Here is a 27,169-nt window from a genome sequence, read left to right as displayed (position 1 = left end):
ACCACCACATCCACCTTTTGGCCACAGAGGGGTTCCAATCCAACTCCCACTGAAGTCACTAGAAAGACACCACATGACTTCAAAGGAAGTTGGCTCTGGGCCTGGCCAGTAGTTTTGAAGCTCTGAGGTTCATATATATAAAGCATGGTCAAACATTTATCAAATTTACATGCAAATAACTCCTGAACTTTCCTTACTCCCTTCTGTATTGGTTCATCTGGAAATTAAAAATCCCCTCCAGAAGTTGGAAAGAATAAAGGATCCTAACATATGGGGAAAAATGTTTCTGCAGAAACTTGCAAAGAACACTTGTTCTCACAAGATTTGGGTCCGATCAGTAATGCCGATAGCGGTACCTTGTTTCCTGGCTCAGGAACACCGAGTTTTCCTCCTAATGTCTTGGAAGCTTCTCTCAACTCAGCAGTAGTGTGTAAAAGAGGATGACACACTGTTTACTGGAGAGAGGTGCTCATTCCTGTGATATTTGGTATCAGCTCATGCAAAGGCCTTGTTTCTCCCCTGAACTTCTTGGAGAGACAATAATGAGTTCAGACAAAAGCAGAGTGACCAGGAAAGGAGGAAAATGGAGAGACACATCTCTGCAGATAATGCAAGTGTGGGAAGCTAACATAGCCTTCCTGAATGTGCTCAAAACAGAAGAAGTGAATGGACATGTTAGAAGCTAAAAAGTGGCAATTTTAAGGCAGTTTTTTTTAATAACAGGCTGAAACATCATTACCATGTACATGAAGCCGAATGTGCTGCTGGGCTTCTCCTGCAGCATTTGTTGCCACGCAGGTGTATCTACCAGCATCTTCCAGGAGGGCCTTGGCAATTTGCAGAATGCGGCCTGAAGACTCCAGCTGCCCCAAAACAGAAAGCAGAGAATAGTTTTGCATTATGACTCCACACATAGCCACTGAGATGAATGATAAGGTACAAATTTACACTATATACAACATCTCATCTTCTTTTCAGACTGGGGCTTACATTCACACAGGAGGCCTAGTCTGGAAGGTTAGAGAGACCCTGAGCCACAGGGCTGTGATGACTCATTAGCTGATACAGCTGTGAAGAGATCTGGATGGCAAAGGGACAGGCAAACACTGTGAAGCTGTGGCTGCAGGCAGAGAAGGCTGCTACTGCATAGGACTGCCGGCAGGATGCCAGAAGCCACTCCAGTCTAGCATAGATCAAAGCAGCTTCAAGCCCCATTCCTGGAAAGCACTGTGGTGCCAAGGAGTTATAAGGAGAGGCATGGATTTGCACGAGATCAAGCCTCTGGGAGAGCCACACAAAGCTCTCCAACGTGAAGGGCTGTCTCCAAACACTCAGAATCCCATAGTCCAAGGAGAGTAGAAGATTTAGGTGCCAAATTGACACAGAGGTGGTGCTTAGACAGAAATTTACATCATCCTGCTTCCCAGTCAGCAAATGGGTGGTGCTACCCCCAGTAGCTATCCCAATTGGAAAGAAGACCACCCCTGGAGAATTAGGCACAGCTGAGAAGTGTGGACATTGTATCTACAAACTAGACTTCCGGCAAACACAGCATATGGATTTCTAAAGGGATTCACACAACAGAACACTGACTCAAATCCCAAATTCCTGACTCAGACAAACTCCCATCAACTTCCAGGGTGGATCTTTAGCATCTTCATAGCATCACGTGAGGAATAAAAAAAGGAGAGGAAAACTAATGGGGGTGTGTGTTAGCACTTTTGTGTAACTATCTTTCAAATTTTGGATGCCACAAAAGCATTGTGCTTACTCGTATATTTCCTCTGGCTGTGTTTACTGGCTGGCCATCTTTTAGCCACGTAATAGAAGGGCTGGGAATACCATTGGCTATGCATTGCAGTGTCATGGGTTTGTATACCACCACAGCTCTCTCAGAAGGACCAGTGGATTTGATTGTTGGAGGAACTGCAAGACACAACACAAACAAAGATAAATCACTACTTGAAAGTATTAATGTGCAACCTACAGAATCTCTCCAATGCAAATGGCTTTGATTATTACAATTCTACTCACTGTCTCCAATTTATCACTGCATTTCTACAAATTTTACAATTCTGTATAAAACTACAATATCTTCTTGCTAATGAAGGTATGCAACATCATTTTAACATAAAGTCAGTCTGCTGCTCTTTTCCTCCCTTGTGTAACATACCATGCACAGTAATATCCAATTTCCTTTCATGGTCTCCTGCCTTGTTTGTTGCCACACACTTATAGTGGCCTGTGTCTGACACTTGAGCACGGGAGATGAGAAGTTTGCGTCCATTTAGTAAGATCTTATATCCATCTCCCTCTTCAACTGGCTGGCCATCTTTCAACCACCTAGCATGAGGAAAGCAAAATCTTAAGATGCTTATTTTTTTTAAGTGGGTGACAGTCCAGAGACATGTTTCTATTAACTAGAAATGGGAAGTCAAAGTACAACTAGATCTATTTTTCAAGGAAGCCTGGAGATATTACATAGATTTCTGCTTCTTTTGGGCTCCCAGAGATAAGTGAGGGCTTGAAGCGAGCTACCAGGAAATGTGGAAGCAGACACCAGAGAAGGGGAAAGGAAGGAGGCAGGCACTGGGAGAGGCTGCAGAAAGGACAGCTGCCACCAAAGAAGAGGGGAGGGGACTGAAGTGAAAGATTCCATGCAAGAGAGACCATAGTTACCAGAGGAGAGGGAAAGGGTCATTAGTAGAGTTCTGCCACTTCTTTTTAATCCAGAGTGGTCTCTGAAATATTTACTTTGGTATAACCAACAAGGCTACTTTAAAAAGGGGGGGGGGGGCAAAATTGTGAAGTCAGAGTTTTGCCATTGGCTTCAACGAGGCCAAGATTTAACCCACTGTATTTTAGTCTATGATCAAATGGTATGGTCAGTGCATAACGATTACTTCCAAGCCCAACTAAGCAAGTTGTGGAATTTATAACTGACATACCAACCGCCTTACATGATAGTCGGTGGAGGGGTTCCTGTTGCCAGACAATCCAGTTCTAGGGGGCTATGAAGGATCACAATATAGTTTGAAGGTTCCTCTCCCCCTTCCACAAGTGGTGGGACTGTAAAGTGATAAAAACACACCAGAAGAAACATTTAAACATCAGGAAAAGTGTCAAAAAGAACCACAAATTGTAAAATATATATCTTAGCACCCACCTCACATTGGGACTGGGTATTAAATTGGGTTCAATGTACAGAGTTGTACCCTTGCAATAAAGGGCACCAAACAGATGGCGTCATCTGTTCTATAATTTTTATTGCTCTTGTGTGGCACTTTATTTATCTAGGGCCAGACTCCCCGTACTCTCTCTGTGCATGGAGAAAGGAAACTAAGAGCCTTCCTCACCCCCCTTTCACATGGCCCATCTGATCCTTTGGGGATCATGGCACTCCAAGGGAGTGGGAAGATGGGAAGGAGGCAGGGTCTTCTGTCCCACCTCATTCACAGACCAGCAAAGCCATGCAGGGGACAGTATGCTGGGCATACTGCATCTGCAAGCCTGTGGGCCCCCAGTGCTCCTCTGTGGTGGTGTGTCTCAATGCACATCTGTGCCTATAAGGCATAATCAAGCCCTTAAAGAATAGTAGTACCTACAATATAAGCAGCCTTACTATGCTGGAAGTTGCTATTTCATGACTAGCATTTGCATGACTCATATATAGAGATGGGCCAAAGAGGCAATGTTCAGATCTAGATTGGAGTGAAGGTTTCAACGGAAAGAGAAACATTTTTCAAAGGAAAGTTTCGGATTTGTATAATGTAGACAAAAATGTACAGGCAGCCTAAAAATCAAAGAACCCCTTGATATTATTTTATTTATTTATTTTGCAGCTATGATTTTTCTCCTGTCCCTGATCTTAAGGCACATTTGGAAGACGTTTGTGTGTCCTGCCAAGTGATGTTTACAATCTCCCTCATGAAAACTGTCCCAGAAGTAGTCTGAAAGCAGCCGCCCACAGGCCTGTCAAACTTGGCAGAGAAAATGTGCAATGGCTGAGCTTAATTAAATGTGACGCTTGACCCACTGAACTGCAGCTTTGTGACACCAGCAAAAATAAATACAGGTTTAATTCTGTTGCAAGTTCTGTAAATAAATTGTTCTGCTGCTCACGCACCTAAGATTTCAACATCATATTTGATTTCTTTTTCTCCTGCTATGCTGGTGGCCACACATATGTACTGGCCATGATCGGCCTCTACAGCATTCAAGATCTCCAGTTTCTTCCCACCAGACACAATGTGGAGGTTATCACTTGCTTTCACAGGCACTCCATCTTTTAACCAGGTAAGGAGAGGAGGGGGGTTGCCAGCAGCTTTACACTCCAATGTCAGTGAATTGCCAGCAACCACCTGCTTGTTCTGGATTGTGTCAGAGCCACCCTCAATAACCGGAGGAACTAGAGAAGGGGAAAAAATATATATTGCAAGTGAATACATTTTCTGGCTGCAAAGTTAATAACAGCAAATGGGTCAGTTCCTCCCAACCCTTCTGGCTCTACCTAATTTTATATTATGTATTATTTTATGTGAGAAATCTTTTGTCAGAAGAGGCTAAGACAAACTACTTATAAAGAACAGTTAACTGATGCCAACTCATGCCAAGGCCCCAGGCCTCACTGAATACTAACAAATACATAGCTGGCTACCAGTCTGGCATATCTGTGTGTTAGTATAGTTAAAACACTTATTAGAGTTATAAGAATGTGTTTTGACATTATGGAATGCTTGTAGGCTGCTGCATGTATGAACCCAACTTATAATATTTGTATCCAGTGTTATAAGGTAACGTCTAAATGTTTGCTCTGTAACTATAAAAATGTTTGCTAAGGGTATGTCTACACTGGCAGAGTTCCGTTGCCAGCAGTTACATCACCACTCAGAGAGTACTGAAGGGAAACCACTGTTGTGTGTTCACACTGTCAGCTGCCCGTGCAACTGCATGTTCATACTTGTGGCACTTGCAGCAGTATTTGGAGCGGTGCACTCTGGGCAGCTACCCCACAGAGCATCTCTTCCTCTTCTGCTGCTAAGAATTGTGGGAAGGCGGAAGGCGTCATGGGGCATCCTGGGTCCTGTCCCAATTCTGGCACCAGACCACCTAGCCACTGAGTATATTAATCAGAAGGGGTATTTCTCTATGGTTCTCCAGGAGCTTGTGGATCACCGTGGGCATTTCACGGACAGTAACGCAGGCTGGTTTGGAAAGATGCATGACGCATGCATTTTTTGGAACACTGGCCTATTCAGGAAGCTGCAGGGACTTTCTTCCTGAATCAGAGGATCACCGTAGGGGAAGTCGAAATGCCCATCGTGATCCTGGGAGACGCTGCCTACCGATTAATGCCGTGGCTTAGGAAGCCAGACATGGGGAATCTTGACAGCAGCAAGGAGCAGTTCAACAACAGGCTGAGAAAATGCAGAATGACTGTGGAGTGTGCTTTTGGCCGTTTAAAAGCCCGCTGTACCAGGCCAATGACAATATTCCTATGCTTATAACCGCGTGCTGTACACACCATAATATTTGTGAAGGGAAGGGTGAAAGCTTCACTCAGGGCTGGACCACTGAGGCTCAGTGCCTAGAAGCTGAACTTGAACAGTGATTGAACAGTGATGCACTGTGAAGGTTTAAGAAAATTGCCTGTTGCTTTGCAGGGCTCTGTTTGCTTTCAATTAATGGAATAAAGATCGCTTTCAAACCAAAACAATTCTTTTATTAAAAAACAACAACCCAAGCAGAGAGATAAACAAAAAAACACATCAGCACTACGGGGAATGGGGGAAGGGAGGGTCCCAGGAGGAGGTGAGGTCCTGGGACGGTTAAAGTTTTGTGTATGTCCAGGTATCATATGCAACCTTGTCCTTGGAGTCCAATGCAGCGGGTACTGTACTTCAGCAGGGCCAAACTGCAGAGGGAGGGTGTTGAGTGCAGTGGGTACTGGGAGTCTGTAGGGCTGGACTGTGACAGGGCAGGAGTGGAATGCAGCGGGTATAAACTGGAGCCAGAAGGTTGATAAGAGTGTGTTGGCGGTGTCTGGGGGGGGCGCATGGGAAAGAGTTTTGTGACAGCGGCTGCAGGGGAGGGCGGGCACGGAGCTGCTCGGTTTGCAGAGCTAGTATCGCCTGTAGCGTGTCCGCTTGGCGCTTCATAATGTTTAAGAGCCAGTCCACGGCTTCATTTTGGCATGCTGTGTTCTCCTTTCAGTCCTTCTTCTTGATGTCCCACCACTCCTTCAATTCTTGTTTTTTGGCAGAGGAGTGCATCATGACATCACGCAGAAAGTCCTCATTAGTTCTTTGTGGCCACTTTCTAATTCTGAGCAGCCATTCGGCCGGCGATAACAAAGAGGGGGGCTGGGCTCCCAAGGTCATATCTGTGAAGCCAAAATGCAACATTTTACAGAAGCAGCATTGTTTGCAACACAGATCACTGATTCAGTGATTTAAAACACAGCCACTATTCAGATTCCTGTCACTAACTGGTTGACCCCAGGCAAGCACACATGAGCCACAAGACCCTCAAAATGGTGAGTAACTGCAGAGGCAAGGGAAATCAGTGTTCCAGGACTGTACTGCACACTGGGCACGTGGCTCTTGGGGAGAACCAACACTGTAGGGGGGTGCCTTATAATCATTCCTGTCCCCACATTTTCCACAGGCTATGTTCATTATGGACGATCTCTCACTACTGAGGGTGAGCAGGAATCAAGGAAGGGTCTTCTCCAAGACTGTGGCTTCCACCCTGGCCCTTACGCGGCTCACCTGTGTACAGTAATGGTCCTCCCTACAAGTGATGGCAGAGTGGCGCAGGAAAGTTACCATTAATGGGGCAAGAAACAAAGCAGCTCTGCCAAAGTACCTGTGGCAGCAGATTACCCAGTATCTCCATGAGAGTTTCACGGAGCTCTCTGAGGCAAATTCTCATGAAGTGGGGGAGTCAATGAACACCCTGTTCCGCCACTCAGAATAGGCATGTGGTGGTACACGCATCATAAAGACACAAACCTGCTTTCTGCAACCCTCCTGCCCCCAACAACTCGCTTCAGCTATTCCCAAAATCAAAGCCACTTACCAGGGGCCTCCTCTCCTGTTTGCACTTTGCCAACATCAGACAGCTGTGACTGGCTAGCGTCCTCTGGGGTAGAAAAGAGCTCCTGGCTGCATGCATCTCTGACCTCAAAGTCACTCTCTGCCTCTGGGTCCCTCTCCCTTTCCACATCATCATCCAAGATTTCCTCTTCCTGGCTCAGTCCACTCTCGACTGGCACGCGAGCCACCAAAGTATCCACAGTGACCTTTGCTGTGGAGGTGGGGTCACCACTGAGTATCGTGTCCAGCTCTTTGTAAAACCGGCAGCTCGTGGGTGCAGTACCGGAGTGGCAGTTTGCCTCCTGCACCTTGTGGTAGGCATTCTGCAGCTCCTTCACTTTGACCCTGCACTGCAGTGGTCCCGGTCATGGCATTGTGAAATCTGTCCATAGGTATCATAATTCCTACGGCTGGAGAGCACCTGGACTGGACAGCCTCCTCTCCCCAAATGCTGATGAGGTCCAGCAGCTAGGCATTGTTCCAAGCGGGGGATCACGTGGTGCATGGAGCAAACATGGTCACCTGGAAAGATGAGCTGAGACCACTGCATGCATCACTGAGCAAACAGGAAGGGGACTTTCAAAATTCCCACGGAATTTAAGGGATGGGACTCATGGTTGGTCACCTGAGGACAGGACAGTAGAGTTCAAACCGATGACCAGAGAGGTGAGAACAGGCATGTGGGACACCTCCTGGAGGTCAACTGCAGTGCTGTAATCGACCGGGGTGTTTATATTGGCACTGCAGCGCTGTAGCCTCAGCGCAGAAAGCAGTACACCTCTCGTTGGGGTGGTTGTTTTTTTTTTTTTTACAGAGTTGCAACTGCACAGTTTCTGCACCCTAAGTGGCTTGGCAGTGTGTACACCTCAGGAGTTACAGCGCAGAAAGCTGCTTTACTGCACAGAAACTTGCCAGTGTAGACAAGACCTAAGACCGTAAATCCCATGCAGTCAGGAGAGAAGCATTATCAAGTGTGAAATACCAGTTAACACTTCTTGTAGCGATGTCTTCCCCAACAAAAGAAGGTCTACAGACATCAGACAAACCATTGTGGATGAAAAACGTGTTGGTTGATTTTCCCACAACCCTGAAGAGGGTACATGCCCAACCCCTTGTCCCATTAAAGCTGGAATGTGGAGGAAAGGGAATAAAAATGTCTTTTAAGGAAAATTCATTATTACTATGCTGTCTGAACTCTGAGGGGCAAGGATGTCTAAGCATATGCAAGAAGTCCTCAGTTGTTTTGCCTGGGTTAGCCCTAAAGGATATACAGAGTTTGCTTACTATAGAAATTTCTATTACGTTTTGAAACCTGACTGTAACTCATCTGTTATGTGCTTTAACCTTGTAAATAACTCTCATTTCTTTTTCCTAGTTAATAACTCTTTAGTTAGTTTGTTACAGGATTGGCTACAAGCATGGTCTTCAGTTTGAGATCTGAGTACAGTTGACCTGGGGGTAAATGGCTGGTCCTTTGGACCTGGAAGTAACCTGAATATTATTATTATTATTTTTGCTGATACAAACTAATACAGCTACCACTCTGAAACCGGAATATTATTGTGATTTTTGGTGTAAAGCAACCATCTACCAGAAAGTCTAGTTTGCCTGGGTGGCAAGATAGACTGGAATGCCCAAGGCGACTGTCAGTGATTCACTGGTAAGACTATAATAGTGTTTTAGGAGTCCACACTTGTTACTGGTGAAATTTAATTATAGAGAATAAAAAAAGTTTGGGGGTTTTGCCCTGCTTCTAGACAGTCTGCCCGGAGGTTGGCATTCATGGTCATGAGCCACTCCAGACGTGACGTTCAGGAAACTTAAGATGACAGCAGGGGGGAATGGGGAGGGGAGAGAATGAAGGGATTTGTGGGGAGAAAGTAATTTTAATATTTCCTACTTACAAAAGGTACCAACTGACAGCCCTCAAGACAGAAGCCTTCTTCATAGCTGCATAAATTATATTAGATATAACGCAGGCTGTGACAGTGCAAGCTTTCCCATGCTGCCTTGCTAATGTGTGCCAAACTTTAACTTCAGCAACCAACTCTGAGTGAGAGGATACTTCAGTCCTTCAGGAAGCACTACACAACCTATCTCTGAGAGCACAGCTAGAGTGTTGAATAAGCATGCTTTATAAGCCAGAACAAATGGTGAACAAGCATGTTAAATAAACTTTGTCTTTACCATAGACATCCACTTGATATATTTTTTCAGCAGTGCCAGCAATGTTGGTCACCAGGCAGGTATACTTAGCAGAATCCGAGACTTGAGCCCGAGGAATCTGAAGGAACTGCCCCCTGTCCACATAAAGAGCTTGTGAACTAGAAATAATCAGGCGTCCATCTTTATACCATGTAATGGCAGGGGCTGGAATTCCCCTGGTTTCACATTCCAGCTTTATTAAGCTATTGAGCAGCGTGGATATTTCAGTAGTAACATTTCCTCCTTTAATCGTAGGTGGGACTATTTAAAAAGACAAAACAACAGCATTAAAACCTTATTGCTAGAGTCTCCATTACAGCAAATTTGTACAGCCAATGGGAGCTGCTGGAAGCGGCGCGGACCAGTACGCCGCTTCCAGCAGCTCCCATTGGCCTGGAGCAGCGAACCGCGGCCACTGGGAGCCGCGATTGGCTGAACCTGTGGACGCAGCAGGTAAAGAGACTGGCAGGGGCCTTCCCTACACAAGTGGTGGAACAAGTTTGGGAATCACTGAACTAGATGCTAATATTTTAATTGATATTAATTTTTATAAAGAACTGAGAGACTACAGGTTTATGAAACTGCTCCAAAACATTTTCAATAGCTAAAAAAAACAAGAAAATATACCTAAAGCTGTCTTAGGCCCCATTCCTGCAAAAATTTATGCACATGCTTAACTTCACACATCTAGGGAGTTCCACGGAGGTCAATGGGATGACAGATAAATGTAAAATTAACCATATGCAGTTCTTTGCAGGATCAGGCCTTAATCTGCATATTGTTTCCCTGCAAAACAGAAAGCTATTTTATTGGACAAAACAAAAGAATGCCTAATCCTAGAAAAGTCTTTTAATTTACCATGGATGATCAGCTTGACCTCCTTGACTTGTTTGCCAGCAGCATTGGTCACACTGCACTGATAGCGTCCTTTGTCGAGTCTTCGAGCACTCTTTATGCGCAGAATTTGTCCTTTGTCCAGAAGCTCGATATTAGGATCTCCCAAAAAAAGGGGCCTGGAGAAAAGTTTATTTCATTTCCTGGCACTGTACTCCCTATCCCCACAAGTATGTGTTAAAATAGTTTTTTTAAAAACCTAATAGTAATAAAGAATATTTGAATAAAAATAACTGCAATAAAATATTAATTCATATTTAGCACTAGAACAGAATTTGTCATGCAAAGAGCTAAAATTGCTATACAATGGTAGTTAATGATCATTATTATTATTCCCATTTTACAGAAGAAACCAAGGCACAAAATACTTAAGTTTTGACCAATGTCACACAGTATGTCAGTGGCAGAGCCAGACATAGGCTAAGATCTCCTGATTCCCAGTCCCCTTCTCTAATTATTAGACCATAACGACTCCCTTAGTAATGACAAAATGCCTCTGTTTAAAAGATAAAAGCTCTGAAGTCTATACACCAAAGAATTACAAGCTTTCACATCAGGATAGCTGATTTCGCTGGCAAAGAACTACGTTGTGACGTGTTAATGCTATTTTTCCAGCCTATTTATAGTACCACTTTTGTTTTTCAGCTAATATTTGCACTGCCAAAATTCCTCTCCTAAGTGGGCTTTCTTGAAAGAAGAGCTGAAGAACTGAGACATGCAGTCTAAAGTTATAAAATCTCAAATCTATATATACACAGCAATATAGGGCACTATCTGGAAAAACGTTTAACAATTTGCTCATGGGTGCTATCTACCACCACCAAAAAAAATAGTCATTTTAGCAAACAAGTGACTGCACTTCGAACAACATTAAAATAATCTCGGTGGATAGACCTCAAAGAAGAGGCTGTGTGTTTGTCTTGGTTTGTGTGCTGTCTGGTTTTACCCACCATAAATATATACTGCATGTGCCACAGTACTTATAAATTGGCATTTTGCTATGAAACAGCAAGCTGATGTAGTTAACCACACAACATCAACATATAACAGTAGTACGAGTCTTAACTGATTACAATGGCATACCACTGACTGATTAGTCATAAGCAGCACTTGATAGTAGAGTGCATCTATCTCCTTTCTCCCCCATCATAACATCCTTGCCACAGACAAAGAGGAGGTACTTACTTGCCATCTTTGAACCACTGAATGACAGGAAAAGGAGAGCCTTTGACTTTACATTCCAGACTGGTCTCTTGGTTGAGGGTGACTGAAACTTCTGCTGGTGTGTCAGCACCTTTTATGTTTGGTGGAACTTGGAAAAAGAAATGTTACAGTGAGAACGAAACATGGCTAACATGGTGACTAAATGTGGAAGACTTGCTGACAATGGCTGAACAGATTAGATCATGGAGGCCATGAGCTGAGGATGACCATGTAATCAGTATATGTAGCAAAACTTCAACCTTAATTGTGAAGTGAATGCTGCAGCTGCTGTTCTATAACACCTTTCTATTGTGCCTATGATCCTTCACGTAGAAAGCAATTCTGCACAAGTGCTGGAGAACTGACTATATAGCACAAGAAAAATCTTTCTAGCCTGTCATCTGTGTTCCATTAGTAAAATATGCACAAGACACTAAGATAAAATATCTTATATCAGAATTCAGAGATTGAAAGCAGCATTTTGTGTATGGTACCAAAAAGATGACAAAGTTCAAACACCGTAAGATGTTATTGTGTGGAGAGATACTGTATTCTGTATTTAACATGACCAAAAAAACCCCAAACCCTGCAATGTAATGACTAAGTATCAAATACCATTTTTTCAGATTACCAGCTTTAAAGAGCACAGTACTAACCTAGCACATCTACATTAAATAGCTTCTCAGAACTCCCTGCTATATTAGTTGCTTTGCATGAATATTGTCCACCATCACCAGTAGCAACTTTAAGGAGCTTCAGTATCTTCCCATTGTGCAAAATCTGGAGAGTACTGCTTTCCACAACCTTAAAAAAAAAATCAAAGAGATCAGCATTATGTGGTCCAAGTTACAACAGCCAAACACTGCAGCTGGATTTTGAAAAGAAGGCAGTAGTTTTTCTTAAACAATAATCTATCCACTTAATGTCCCTTCCCTATCAGAGATGTAATACCTTCAAAGAACAATGCAAGTTATCAAGCATAACCTGTAGGTAGTTATATAATAATGGGCAGATAACTGTATGGCAAGATTATAATTTGCAGTTGTATGATAATAGGATAATCAAATCTCCTTTTTAGTCTCTTTGTTGCAGGGATTAAAATACTTGTCCTTCTTTGTAAAGTATTTTAAGATCTAAGATATAGATGACAAGGTTTGGGGGGAAGCTGAGGCCAGTTTTTGGAGAAGCCTTGAAAGGTGCTTTTTTGTTGCTTTGATTTCATGAATGGGTGAGTTAATTTATTACCTGTACACAATTCAGTGGTCATCATTGTGATTTATGTGACCACATATTTAATTAGTTACAAAGGTGCCTAATGCTTTGTGTTTGCATGTTTTTATTGTTGCTTAAATCTAAGGCCAGGTCAACACTACAAATTTCTGCTGGCAGAAGGTATGATCCCTGACTAACGTAACTGTGTTGGAATAGGTGCAAGTCATATTGACAAAGTTGTGCTTTTACCAGTATAGCTGGTTTCACTTGTAGACAGTGGTTTTACTATACAGCTAAAAAGCAGTGCTTCCAGTAAAGCTGTGTCTGCACTAAAGGCGCTTTTCCAATATAATGTAATGGTATTCCTATACCAGTAAAGAGCTACTAGTATAGACATACTCTAAGTAAATAAATACATTTTATTTTATTTTCATTTTATTTTATTTAAATGAGCTTTCTTCTCAGGCACTCACCAAAAAGGCTTCAGAAAGCTAATGTGAAATCTCCTGGAATTGGCTTTTGTACATTTACAGTCATTTCACTTAATTTGCCATGAAATCAACAAACACTACATACCTGGACATCGTCTTTATACCATGTGATGATGGGAAAGGGGTTGCCTGACACTTCACAGAAGAGATTCACAGGCTGATTAACCACTACAGATGCATTTGTCACCTTTTCTTGATCTTGAATTTCAGGAGGAACTATAATAAATTATGTTAAGCAAAGATTTATTTAATCAAAAATGCCATGGACATAAACATTTAAAAAAGCAAAACCAACATGTTGTTTTAAAGTTCTGCACATTATTTTCATCATGTCAGGTTTTTCTTTATAGCTGGTATTTATTAATGCACATGTAACAGTCAAGTGTCTGTTAATATCTGTGTCAAACCTGTGTTGGAGTAAAGGGGTTAATATCTTATATCAAACTGTGTTAGGTTAAAACCTGCCTCACTGTACAAGTTATCAAAGGTAGATGAAAGTGGAAGCTGTGCACAGTGAACTCAGATACAGCCAAATACAATGTAAGTCCTAAATTGTTTCAATGAATTGCAACATTCCATTTGCAGTTCCATTTAGTGCGACCCTTCTCTGTGGATGAAGATTTTCTTTGGGGAAAAAAATAATTTCATTGTAAGAGGAAGGGGCCCTCTTTATAAAGGAGTCCCAGTATTATTTTAAGAAGACAACAATGTCAAGTTTAGCCAGGTGAGAGGCTCTCTAATCAAGATCTTACTTTGGCACTTTCATCAGGCTGACACTTGCTATACAGGATACAAAACTCCAATAGAACCCTTGTCACTTAGTTTCCTTCTTCCTATTGGTTTAAGTATAATCCTTGATTTTAATTTGACACATTGCTAATAATAATCATGGTTGACGCAGCACAGATGCGCTGTGGGAAAGGGTGTAAGGAAATCCTTCCTCCTCCATGCTCTTGGGAAGGAGGGAGTCCCACTAACAATACTGGAAGTGCTCAGTGTCCCAGAAGGGGCCTGTCTCCAAGGGGTAGGAGAAACACCATGATTCTGGTCCCTCACATTGTACACTGACTTGTGGATACAGAGCTGCACTGGAGAAAGTGTACGCTACACCTTTTCCAGAGGTGTAGCAATGGCCACTAGTGATCGCTCTTTCTACAAATGTAGCTGGAGGCATGATGCCTGCTCCTGTCCTGAATAGGCATAAAGGAAAGTTACTTACCTTTTTACCCAAAGTTCTTTGAGATGTATGGTCCCTATCTGTATTCCACTGTGGGTATGTATGAACTCCACATGCCTGAGACTGGAAAATTCTTCCAAGTCATGTCTATTGCTCTGTAGGCCCTTGCTCTCCTCGTAATCTCTGCCAATGGTTTACGAGGCAGTGCAGACAGAATAATCAGACATGACCCAAAGCTGAGGGAAAGGAGGATGAGTAGTGGAATATAGATGGCGACCATACATACTGAACAATTACAGTTGCAATAAGGAAGTAATTTCCCTTTCTTCTTGGAGTGATGGTTTGTGTGTATATTCCAATGTGAGTAACTCAGAAAGGAGGAGGTTATGAGGATGCAGGTGGTATAGCTGCTTGTAGAATCGCTGTCCCAAAGGAGGATTGGACCAAGGTGTAATGTCTCATAAGTGTGTGGATGGAACTCCACATTGCTGCCTTGCAAATATCAAGGAGCAGCCTGGAACCCCACAGAGCCTATGGTCTACAGGGAAAGAAGGCAACATCCTAATGGATCCCATGGTAACTGCACTGGAAACAGATCTGCCTATGGTGCTCCTCTGAAAGAATGATACTGATGGAGCCATGTAACCATAGGCTCTCTGCACATGCCTTTGCCCTACCTACCCCTGCTAAATAGAGTAGAAGACACAGAGGGGGAGTTAACACTGCTTGGGGCCGTCTTAATTCCTGTGGGAATTTCCTATTGGAAATAAACCAGATTAGGATGGAAGTCCACTACACAGAGTAGCTGCTATCAGGGTCCACCATCTCCTGATACATGCTGTAATAGATCCCCTACCACGTGGTGTGGTAGGAGCTTTGTGGGGTGGGGAGGAGAGAATGTCATGGAGCAGCTGCTTCTCCATTCTATGTTAAGTTCTTCGAGCAATGACTCCCCTCACCTGCATTAATAGAGGGGCATATCTAGCATTTATTCTATAAGCTCTTTGGGGGCAAACACCTGGTCTTTTACATGTTTTCCAAGTGTCATGTAAATTTATGGTTGTCTATTACAATCATTTGGTTATTTGTGTAAACAGAAGTTGGTTTCTGTATTAAGCATAAGCAAACAGAACTAACAATCAGGTAGCTACAGGTCAAATACTCAGATTTGCTCCCACAACTACAAAAATGCAGGCACACATTTTGTGTGTGCAATTTACAAAAACAAAGGAGAAACTGCCCTTTTGAAAATTACCCCTTAATAGCTATAGTTATTTACCATGAACCTTCAGATTGTATTTTCTTTCTGTGCTTCCTGCTTCATTCACTGCTATGCAGATGTATTCTCCATTGTCGTATGGTGTGACTGAAGCAATGATGAGCAGTGTCCCATCCTCCAAAATTGAAATGCCCGGCTCATTGCCAGTCAGCTCCCTGCCATTACGTAACCATTTGATGACAGGTTTTGGGGTGCCTAATGAGAGAAATTTATAGAACTTCAAGAGACTTCTTGCTTCATTTGAAAAAGGAAGGATTGATATTACTTTAGAGCAGTGCATGGGAGAAAAATAGACAGTAAGAAAAATCTTTGCTGCAGCTTCTGTAAATCACAAAACACACTGTAGTTTGAACTGGCACAACTGGCTAAAAGGGCGTAGGGACTTAACTCTCCTTCATGCTTAGAGATAGTCCCTGCCACTCCAACCATTGGGCAATGTGAAGAACCCTTGCACTGTCATTGTCCTACAAAAATATACTACCTAATTAGTTAAATTACTTAATAGCCATGGCCCTTTTTCTTAGTGTTAAGTTTTTTTTTAATATCCTGGTGAGATGTTGTATTTAAGAAGGACTATACACTTTTATCTTTCCAGAAAACTCCAAGATGCATTGCAACTATGAGTGCCTAAGAGAAAAAATATAGTTATCAGCCAAAATGGTTACAGTGTTGCACACCTTTTGCTGGACATGGAAATGAAACACGTTGATTTGCAACTCTTTCTTGGAATGGAGTGTTGTAAGGAGGGTCAAGATCATCTACTGTAGGAGGTTCTAAAAGGAAAACAGAAACAGAGTAAATAATCTTAGTCCCTCCTCTCAAATGTCAAAACATACCATGTACACAAGCAATTTACACCTCTTTATTCCTTCCCATTCTCAGATGGCCTGATTCTCATATCCTTACACACACTCAGTAGATGGAAGTATTCCAGCAGTCCCATTTATTTCACTGGGATGACTTAAACATTAAACTATGACTCAGTGTGAATTAGGATTTCAGAATCTAGTCCAAATTGGTTTGCTCTGACAATTGCTATATTTACTGTGAAGGCAGAGGATGTTTCTGCAAAATTTGATGGAAATTGGACAAACTGTTTTTGAGCTACAGATCATTAAAAGAATTATCCTGCTTTGAAATTTTGATTGTTTTCATAATGTTTCTTTGTCTTCCTGTAGCTCAAAGACACCATCCTACCCATTCGGACTTTCTGTCTTGCATCTCCTTGAAAACTCACGTGCTCAGTGTATCTGAAGAAAATAGTTCATAATAAGCAAAGTTATTAACACTTTTTATTGTAGATAGTTCTGAACCCAATTCTGTTTCACTGTTTTGGGAATTATGGGCCAAATCCTGTTGTCAGCAGTGTTAATGCTCAGGGTATGGGCTTTAAGACCACTATAAATGAGAAGTACCTCCACTGAAGTCAATAGAATTGTATCCATGTAAAGCAAGTAAGTGAGGAAAGACTCAGACATTATATTTGTGTGAACATGTTGCCCACTGTTGGTTGTTTGCATTTTAAAAAGAACAAGAGTCCTCCTACATGTAGAGCTAACAGATCTGTTCCTTTAGCTCAAGTGACAGATGTTTGTGTTTTTGGAGCAATAGATCCAGGATTCTAATGCAGTCTCGTAGGTGTGTTGTTTATTATGGAGCAAAGGAAGCCTCACCATAGTTAAGGCTGATTTTGATCCCCCTTGTAATATCAACCAACCACAAGAAGGTCCCTTTCAAAATTAAAAGAATTAAAAAGTTTTGTTTCGTTTCATATTTTTGCAAACTATCTAATGTTTCTCTGTACCTCCTCCTGCTCAAAACAATCACATCATATTACAGCATTTGAAACGTATGTAGATTTTGATACTGGGTCAGGCAGCAGTGTCAATAGTGATATGTTTCCTAAGTAGGATCAGTTACAGGTCAGTGGAATCTAAGATCCTCTGAATCACTGAGTCTACCTCTCTGAAAGTGCAACAGTTTATCTTCCCCCACAACACAAGGTATAACATATATTAACATAAAGCTACACTTGATCACAGCTGTAAGTCCAAGACTCAGGCCATGTTATAAATACCTTGAACTTGTATTGTTATCTCCGATTCATCACTGCCAGCTATGTTACTAGCAACACACTTGTAGATTCCAGAGTCTGAAAACTGGACTTTGCTGATGCTCAGTGTTCCATCCAGATTGCTGATATACTGTCCTCCATCTATTAACATGGTACTTCTGCCTTTGAACCAGGTGACTGTTGGGGGTGGGATTCCTTGAGCATTGCACGGTATATCAACTCTGTGACCAACTTGTACTTTCATAACTCGAGGCCCACGTTGTATCTTTGGAGGAACTAGGCAAGACAAATAAATCCATGGTAATGAGGAAAAGACGATCTGGCAGACTATTCATGGAGGAAATATGGTCAGTGTTATCCTTTTAGAAAATACCTTCCCTTGCCCAATGCAATTTAATGTCCCTAAGTAACATCAAGCAATCAGAACTGAATGTTTCTGCAGACAAGATTTACAGTATGCCATTGCTTAAGTCATTTGGGGACACTACATTTAAAATCCTAAAACATTATTTCCAAAGAAGTATTGTACTCTCATTCTTCCAAGCACATTTTAAAGAGCTCCTGGGTATTGGCTCCACAGAGTACAAAACAATTCAAAAGCTTTAAGATAAAGTCAATTAAATTTGCTCTTTGACATTCTAACTTCCTTCCTCTTAATCCCAGCTATGTATGTTTCTAGGCTAAATTCAGACAGGAAGATAAAATGTGGCTGGAAAAGATTGTTGCTGGTCTCAAAGAATAAAAATATGGTACAAATCAATATTATAACTGCCTTGCCCCAATGCTTTTCTTTATAGGAATCACTAAAGATAAAAAGACTCAAGTAGGGATACAGATTTGTCATGGACATTTTTAATTAAAAATCACAGAACAGCCACACTAAATGTAGTAATAGTCATGGGTTTAGTAACTGTTCCTGGATATTTGATAAAAAAGGGCCACGACAAATAAAATTCAACAATATCTCTTCAAAATCACAGCAGGCCAGTGCTCTCCTCCTGCACCACCACTGCCTCCTCCTCATCCCACGAAGGGGGCACCACACACCTCCAGCATCACCTTCTGCTCCAGTACCACAACCCTAATCCGAGCCTGTTGAGGAGGAGAGGCCCTGGGGAAGAGAGTGGCTTCAAGAGAGACTCCACCCTGCATTCATCCTGGGCACAGGCCATGGTAACTCCTGTGTTCCTTGGGGCTGGGCTCGAGGGTTGAGAGGGAGCCTGCCTCACACACCCCTACAGACAGGCAAGTGGCAGCTCCTGGGTCCCATGGAGCTGGGCCTGGGGTTGAGAGTGATTCCACCCTGCACTCACCCTGGACAGCAGCAGCTCCTGTGTCCAGCAGGGCTGGGGCTAGGTGTTGGGAGCAAGCCTGCCCCACACTCATCTAAGCCGTGGGCAGCCGTAGCTCCGGGGCCCCAGGGGTTGGGCCTGGCTCCCCACTCCAGGCATTGTGCCTTGGCACATCAGGTCACAGCGCCTGCTGTCTCTCTGCTCTCTCAAGTTTGGCCCAGTCACAGCCCTATCATGACGTGAGTTGAGGCTGCATGATGAGTGAGAGGCAGGTTCGCTCTCTGACCCCACCTCTTCCGTGGGGCCTGCCCTCCACATTGGCCAGTGAGCAACCCACCTAGAGCCTTCCTACATGGAAGCTGAAGATGGAGAAGCCATGGTATCCATGACTTTTTCACCACCATGACAAACTGCAGCCCTACACATAAGGAAACTCCGAAACAATTAACCGTTATGTTCATGGCATACATGCAGAGAAGTTAGATAAAAATTTTATATACTCATGCTGGAAGGTTGCAACATAACACTACTTTATTTCTTTAAATTCAGAACAGTAGCACACATGAACCCCAAACCAGAGAAAGACAAAGCAGGCTGCTCTCTAAAACAGAAAAGCACAATTCACCAATGTTACCTCTAATTTTCCCCACACATGTGCAAATGAACTTTGTCATGTGCACCAATATGGAGGTGATGTGTCACACATCACCTCCATATTGGTGCACATAACAAAATTCACGTGGCAGGGGTGGGGCCGAGGGGTTTGGAGTGTGGGAGGTGGCTTAGGGCTGGGGCAGAGGGTTGGAGTGCAGGGGGGTGAGGACTCCGGCTGCGGGTGCGGGCTCTGGGGTGGGGCTGAAGATGAGGGGCTCAGGGCTGAGGCAGAGGGTTGGGGTGCAGGAGACGATGAGGGCTCTGCAGTGGGGCCATGGATGAGGTGTTTGGGATGCAGGAGGGAGCTGGGGCAGGGATTTAGGGTGTGGGGGGGTGATGGCTCCGGCTGGGGGTGTGAGCTGGGGATGAGGGGTTTGGGGTGCAGGCTGCCCCGGGCCTACGGTGGGGAGAGAGGACTCCCACCAGGTCTCTCCCTGCAGCAGCACCTGGTCTGGCGGGGAGAGGCACCTCTCCCCGCCGCAGCAGCTCTGGGGGTGGGACTACGGGATAGGCGCCACAGGTCTGGGCCGGGGCTGGGTTGAGGCGCCTCTTCCCCGACCGCGGCAGGTCCAGGCTGGGGATTGGGGCACCTCTTCCTGGGTCGTGGCAGGTCCGTCCGCAGTCCGGGCTGCCAGTGACAGTCTGCCGCTTTGGGCTCCCCGGGGGAGTCCGAAGCAGCAGACGGTCCCACACCAGAGGAGTGGCAGCATCTGTGGACTCCTTTCCACCCGCCGACTCCCATCACTGGCAGGCAGCCAGCAGCTGTTGCCTGCCGCTGATGGAGGGCAGGGACAGAGAGAGGAGCCCTCAATCGGCCAGCTGAGAGGAGCGAGGGGGGGCGAGCGAGGGGGAGCAGCCCTGGGCCAGTGGGCCTAGAGTAGCATGGGGGAGGAGCTGGAGAGGAGCCAGCACTTCAGCTGCTGGGCCACAGCGCAAGTGAAGTGGAGCGCCGGGCCGGACCGCTGGGCCCCTGCTGAGCGTGGGCCTGGCGCCATTATAAACCCGGTACTCTCTGGGCCGTGCTGAGTCGGGGCCGGGGGAGGGGCACCGCGGCAGGTCCGGGGGAGAGGCACCTGTCTCCGCCACAGCCCTGAGCGCCTGCGTGGCGCTTAATAGGCTGCTGTGCAGCCGTGCGGCTTAGAGGGAACTTAGCAACTCACCCTATCTTTCTCTAGCATGGATGGTTACAAACTGACTCTGATTCCATGTTTTCCTATAGAGTCCTGCAGCCTGCAAGCAGAACTGGGAACACCTTTCTCTCCCCTCCCTCCCCCAAACTGATCGCTTGCAATTCCAGCACAGTCCTCAATATACCACATGAACAAGACTGCAGCCCTTGCCATTATACTACTTACCAGTATCTCAACCTTGCAATGGAGTCTGTGCAATTTTTTTGATGGCCAACTGAAATATCATTAGTTTTTCCACTATAATATACCACCATGAGAAAAGGCAGGCAAGTAGATTCTGTGTGTGCCCCCCGGATTGGTAAATATGAATGAAAGTTTTGTAAATATTTGTGGACATTCTGGCTACTTTGCATTAGAACAGCAGTTCTCAGTCCATAAAGCTCTAGTGGTTCAAGGAGAGCAGACTGATCATATGGTGCTATATTTCCTCCAGGTTTCAACTTTCTAAATCACATTAAGAGAAGAGAAGGAAGTAGGTTATGTGATAGCAAATGGGAGGAGGGTGTAGTCCAGGTGATACTAAATAGGACAGGGAGATGCCTATGAGACGTGGTTCATACTATGAAAAAGTTTAGGCACCTAAATTACAGTGGCTTCCCTAGTAGGACCTCCAGAAGGGATTATTCTTGTAGTTAAATAACTCACCATGTACATTTAGCTTTACTGATTGAGTCACATTCCCAGCAATATTTGTGGCCATGCAGATATACATTCCGCTGTCTGAAACTCGCGTCTCAGTGATTTTCATTGACCCTGAGGGAAGGAAGGTGTGTCTGGAAAAATAGGAGAGAAGAATGAGCTTTACTTAGACATTACTAATAAATACCATGAACTAAAATAGTCCTGTTTAGCATGACATTTAGTGCAGTTGAGATGGTTTTTATTAAACTATAATTGTGATTTATCATTCCTAAATTTTTCCTAACTCATTACTGAATCAATAAATTCAGAATACAAAGCAAATAATCTGAAACATGGCAGGATCCACAGGACAAACTGTAGGTGTTTCGGGTACTCACAGGACTCCTTAAATCCTGCCCTTTTTCTAGTGGAAACAAACTTTTTGAGGAATGTGTGATTCATGGGATTGGTAATAAGATATGGAACACTTTCACCTAAGTCACAGGCTCAAGGTCAGCCCAAGTCAGGTTGCTATTAACCAATTGCTCAAGTTTAGTCCATTTGGTGAAGTCCACTTCATCTAGGGAATAAGGATGGTCTTGTGATTAAAGCACTAATCAGAGACTCAGGAAGGCTGGGTTCCATTTTGCAGGTCTGGTTCAGTGACCATGAGCAAGTAACTTAATTTCTCTGTGCCTCAGAGTAGAATGAGGATAGTAATACTTCCTTACTTCAAAGGGGTGATGTGATCAAAAATTAATATGTGTGAGATGTGTGGCAAATTGCTGGTACGATTATGATGGGTCCCACGCTTCCTCTTCTGGGGGGGGGCGTTTCAGGGCACAGATTCCTGCCCCAGAACTAGGGTATCTGCTGTCCCACTAGTAACCCAGAGAGAAGGGTAGTGGAGAGGGAGGGACCTTGGCCCACCCTCCACTCCGGGTCCCAGCCCAGGGGCCCTAGGGATAGTGGTAAACCACTTGAACTAGTGCTTCCTTCCCCGGACTACTTCCCTCTCCTGCTCTTCAGCTTGTGGGGCTTCCTGCCCTCTCTCTCTCTGCACAAGCCGGGTGTCTCTTTACCTAGGGTCTTGGTCTTCTAGCCAGCCACGGCACTTCTCCAAACTCTCCTCTGCTCCAACTCCTTCAAACTGCTCTCTACTCCAACTCCTTCTGGTCTGATTGAAGCAGGGGGGTTTTATCATGTGACTGGCTTCAGGTGCTCTAATTGGCTTCAGGTGCTTTAATTAGTCTATAGCAAATTTTCTTCCCTCTACAGGGAATAAGGCTCCCTTCTAGTACTCTCCTGCTGCCCTCTGGCCATGCAGTATCACATATCCCCACTCCCTGCTCAACACCATGAGGTTGGGCTACTTGGGACGAGAAGCAGTGCTGTCGTGATAGGCCGTCAGCGTTGCCGTGCTGGCTTCCGGCCCTATGCTGTACCTGGAAATGGAAGGGCTGCAGGGATAGGAACCACTTAGTCACTCTTGCGTTCTTCTCCTTGTTTCTGTGCACCCACTGGAGTGGAGCGTGCTCTGTTACAAGGGTAAACCGCCGCCCCAGTAGGTAGTAGCGGGGAGTCTCCATAGCCCATTTTACCACCAGACATTCCTTTTCAACGACGGCGTACTTTTGTTCCCTGGGGAGGAGTTTCCGGCTGAGGTACAAGATCGGGTGTTCCTCCTCCCCTACCATCTGTGAAAGGACAGCTCCTAGCCCTACGTCTGAGGCATCTGTTTGTAGGATGAATTCCTTCTCGAAGTCTGCGGCTATGAGTACTGGATGGCAGCAAAGGGCTGTCCTTAAATCTGCAAATGCTCCTTCTGCCGCATCAGTCCACTTTACTATCTTGGGGCCCCGAGCCTTTATCAAATCCGTCAATTGCCCTGCTCTTGTGGCGAAATGAGGGATGAATCTCCGATAGTATCCTACTATCCCTAGAAATGCTCTGACCTGCTTTTTGCGGACTGGTCGAGGCCAACCTTGTATTGCCTCCACTTTATTCCACTGGTGTTTCACCAAACCTCTCCCTCCTACATACCTGAGGTATCTGGCCTCAGTTAGTCCTATCACACATTTGAGAGGGTTGGCAGTGAGGCCAGCCTTCCGCAGGGCGTCTAGCACCGCTTCTACTTTTCGTAGGTGCATTTCCCAGTCAGGGCTATGGATGACTATGTCGTCTAGATAGGCGGCGGCATAGTTGGCATGGGGTCGATGAAGTGAGCTGTAGCTCACGAAAGCTTATGCTCAAATAAATTGGTTAGTCTCTAAGGTGCCACAAGTACTCCTTTACTTTTAGCAATTTGTCCATAAGTCGTTGGAATGTTGCAGGGGCCCCATGGAGTCCAAAAGGGAGGACAGTGTATTGGAACAGGCCATCGGGTGTAGAGAAGGCAGTCTTTTCCTTGGCATTCTCAGCCAGGGGAATTTGCCAATATCCTTTGGTCAGGTCCAGAGTGGTTAGGTATTGGGACTTGCCTAACTGATCAACTAGCTCATCAATGCGTGGTATCGGATAGGCATCGAATTGGGATACTTCATTCAACTTCTGGAAGTCGTTGCAAAACCTCAGGGTGCCATCAGGCTTGGGGACTAGGATGATAGGGCTGGACCACTGGCTGTGGAATTCTTCAATAACCCCGAGTTCCAGCATCTTGTTCACTTCTGTCCTAATTTCTTCCCTTTTAGCTTCTGGTATTCGGTACAGTCTTATCATCACACTTACTCCGGGACTGGTGACAATATGATGTTGGACCAGTGTCATACGGCCCGGCTGTGTACAGAACACATCCTGGTTCCATTGGATCATATCAATGACCTCTGTTCGTTGTTCTGGAGTTAACTCAGGAGATATCTTCACCTGCCCCTGTGGGTCGTATGTCTGGGGTGGAGCTCCCCGAATGGCCAGGCATGTCTCTCGGTCACGCCAGGGCTTCAGTAAGTTGATGTGGTAGATTTGCTCTGGCCTTCGGCGGTCTAGTTGTCTGACCTTATAGTCCACCTCCCCAATGGCTTCCACTATCTCATATGGTCCATGCCAGCTGGCTAGGAGTTTGCTTTCTGCTGTCGGCACTAGCACCATCACCCGTTTCCCCGGCTGAAATCTCTGTACTTTCGCCCGACAGTTGTAATATGTCTGCTGGGCCTCTTGTGCTTTTTCCAAATGTTCTCGTACTATAGGGGTTACTCGAGTTATTTGCTCTCTCATCTGTGTCATGTGTTCAATGACATTCTTTCCTTGGTTGGGTTGTTCTTCCCAATCTTCCTTGGCAAGATCTAATATTCCGTGTGGGTGGCGTCCATATAGTAGTTCAAAGGGAGAAAAAACAGTGGATGCCTGGGGGACTTCCTGTATAGCAAACATTAGATACGGTAGAAGGGTATCCAAGTCTTTTCCGTCCTCTGCTACCACCTTCCGGATCATACGTTCAAGGGTACGGTTAAACCGCTCAACCAGTCCATCTGTTTGTGGACGGTAGACTGAGGTCCGTATGGATGCGGAGTAGGGTACATAAGTCTTTCATTAATTTTGACATGAAAGGGGTTCCTTGGTCTGTCAGGATCTCCTTAGAAATTCCCACTCTGGCAAAAACCTGGAGTCGTTCTTTTGCTATTGCCTTGGATGTGGGGTTTCTTAAAGGAATGGCTTCTGGATACCGTGTGGCGTAGTCAAGGATGACTAGTACGTTTTGGTGGCCCCGTGCCGATCTTTCCAGTGGGCCCACTATGTCCATGGCTATCCTCTCGAAAGGGACTTCAATAATAGGCAACGGTACTAATGGGGCCCACAAGTGAGGTCAGGGGCTATGCAACTGGCATTCAGGGCAAGAGGCACAATAGCACTGCACCTCTGCACGTGTTCCTGGCCAATAAAACCTTCTTAGGACTCTATCCAGTGTCTTGTCTACTCCTAGATGTCCCCCAAATAGATGACTGTGAGCTAACTGTAGTACTGCCCTTGTGTGTTTCTGTAAGACTAAGAGTTGCTCTACTTCTTCCCCTCGTATTTGCTCTATCCTGTACAACAGATTGCGTTTGAGCACATGATATGGCCTTGGGCCTTTGGTCTTTCCTTCCACGGGTACGCCATTTACTTCTACCTCCTCCCTCACATTCGCATATAGCGGGTCATTGGCTTAGTCCTGCCCGAAATTCTCACATGCGGTACCAATCTGGCCTAATTCCAGGGGGCCTGTTTCTATTCCGCCCCCTGGGTTGCCCCTACTTAGGCTAGGAACCGCCTCCGAGTCCTCACTAGCCTGAATTATCTCCTGGCCTCCTGAAAGGGTTCGCCTACCAACAAGGGAAGTTTTCTGGTTCTCTGCTAGAATCCTGGTCCCTAATCTTTTATCTGCCCTCCTTTCCCGTCTAGACTTTCGGGGTTTTCTGGGGGATGAGAACAACTCTGGGGCAAATTTGGCAAACATTGGGGTGAGGCTATCTGTAGGTGCCTCCGTCTCAGCCCAGGGGTTGCTACCCTCCCCTGGCTCTACTGGGGGGAGTAAGCTCTCAAACCCGGGGAAGTCCCTACCAATTAAGACAGGGTAGGGGAGCCTAGGGACCACCCCTGCTGTCACCCTGGTAGTATTCCCCTGGATCTCAATCCGTACCGGGATTGTGGGGTAGAAATTTACGATGCCACGAACGCACGTTACCCCTGTGTTTTTGGCCCGGGTTAGTTGGTCTTGCCCCATCAACTTCCCTGAAACCAGTGTGACAGCACTCCTGGAATCTACTAATGCTGTGGTCTCAATACCATTCATTTTTACTGATCTTGTATACCCATGCGAGGTCATTGCGACCCCTACCAAGCTGATTAGGCCACATTGCTCCCCGTGATCCCCCAGATTACACTGCATAGGCTCTTCCCTGTTGGGGCATTGGGCTGCTATATGCCCCAATTCCTCACGCTCGTAACACTGCCCCCTTACTCTGGTTGCCGCCCTCTGCCTGGGGCTATTTGGCCGGCCCCCCCAGCCCTCTCTTCCCAAACCCCCAGATCCCTTCTGGGCCTCGGGCCATTCCTTGGTGTCTTTCCTCCCAGTTATGGTTCTCCTGGAGTTCTCGACAGTCCGGGGCCTTGGGTTTGGGACTGGCTTTCTGTTTTGCCATGTCTCACCCCCTGGGGTCTGGAACAGTTCATGGGCTGCCAGCTGTCTCTCCACGAGGGCGACCAACTCATCATAGGTGGAGGGGTCATTCTGGCCAACCCAAGCCTGGAGGCCTGGTGGTAGCCCCCTCATATACCGGCCAGTACCAGGAGCTCCATCATCTTCTCAGAGCTGAGGGCCTCAGGGTGCAGCCATTTCCGGGCCAGGTGGATCAGGTCAAACAATTATGATCGGGGTGTCTTGTTCTCTGTATACTGCCATTCATGGAATCTCTGGGCTTGCAATGCCATCGTTACTCCGGATCTGGCCAGGATCTCTGCCTTCAGCTGGGGGTAATCTGCTGAAGTCTCCGTGGCCATATCGTAGTAGACCTTCTGGGCCGCCCCACACAGGAACGGGGTGAGAATACCAGACCACTGATCTCGGGGCCAGGCCTCCTGCAGGGCTGCTCTTTCAAAAGCCAGGAGGTATGCTTCCACATCATCCTCCCGTGTCATTTTCTGTAGGCAGTGGCCAGCCCGTATGGTCCGGGTCCCGTCGCAGTTGAGGTTCAGCTCCATAAGGGCCTTCATCTGGTTCACCAGCTCTTGCAGCAGGGCTCGGTCCTGGGCAGCCTGACTCATCAACAGACAATTAGTCTCCTGCTGCATCCGAGTCGTCTCCTGTT

The 27,169-nt window shown here is 45.4% G+C and overlaps 1 protein-coding gene across 1 annotated transcript in view; it reads right to left on the bottom strand.

Moving 5' to 3' along the window:
- HMCN1 (hemicentin 1) overlaps window positions 1–27,169 on the bottom strand; it is a 335,320-nt gene that overhangs the window by 134,433 nt on the left and 173,718 nt on the right. Inside the window, exons 23-36 of the mRNA XM_074961138.1 lie at window positions 21,414–21,541; window positions 17,636–17,908; window positions 16,236–16,331; window positions 15,559–15,753; window positions 13,188–13,318; window positions 12,056–12,203; window positions 11,382–11,508; window positions 10,161–10,315; window positions 9,285–9,563; window positions 4,127–4,408; window positions 2,961–3,069; window positions 2,174–2,343; window positions 1,772–1,926; window positions 740–863 (exon numbers count right to left, since the gene is read on the bottom strand). Of these exons, the coding sequence (XP_074817239.1) occupies window positions 740–863; window positions 1,772–1,926; window positions 2,174–2,343; window positions 2,961–3,069; window positions 4,127–4,408; window positions 9,285–9,563; window positions 10,161–10,315; window positions 11,382–11,508; window positions 12,056–12,203; window positions 13,188–13,318; window positions 15,559–15,753; window positions 16,236–16,331; window positions 17,636–17,908; window positions 21,414–21,541 (2,372 nt within the window). The remainder of the gene's footprint in view (window positions 1–739; window positions 864–1,771; window positions 1,927–2,173; window positions 2,344–2,960; window positions 3,070–4,126; window positions 4,409–9,284; window positions 9,564–10,160; window positions 10,316–11,381; window positions 11,509–12,055; window positions 12,204–13,187; window positions 13,319–15,558; window positions 15,754–16,235; window positions 16,332–17,635; window positions 17,909–21,413; window positions 21,542–27,169) is intronic.

This window comes from Natator depressus, chromosome 8, assembly GCF_965152275.1.
Source record: "Natator depressus isolate rNatDep1 chromosome 8, rNatDep2.hap1, whole genome shotgun sequence".
Taxonomy (NCBI): domain Eukaryota; kingdom Metazoa; phylum Chordata; order Testudines; family Cheloniidae; genus Natator; species Natator depressus.
This window is presented reverse-complemented; position numbering and strand designations above follow the sequence as displayed.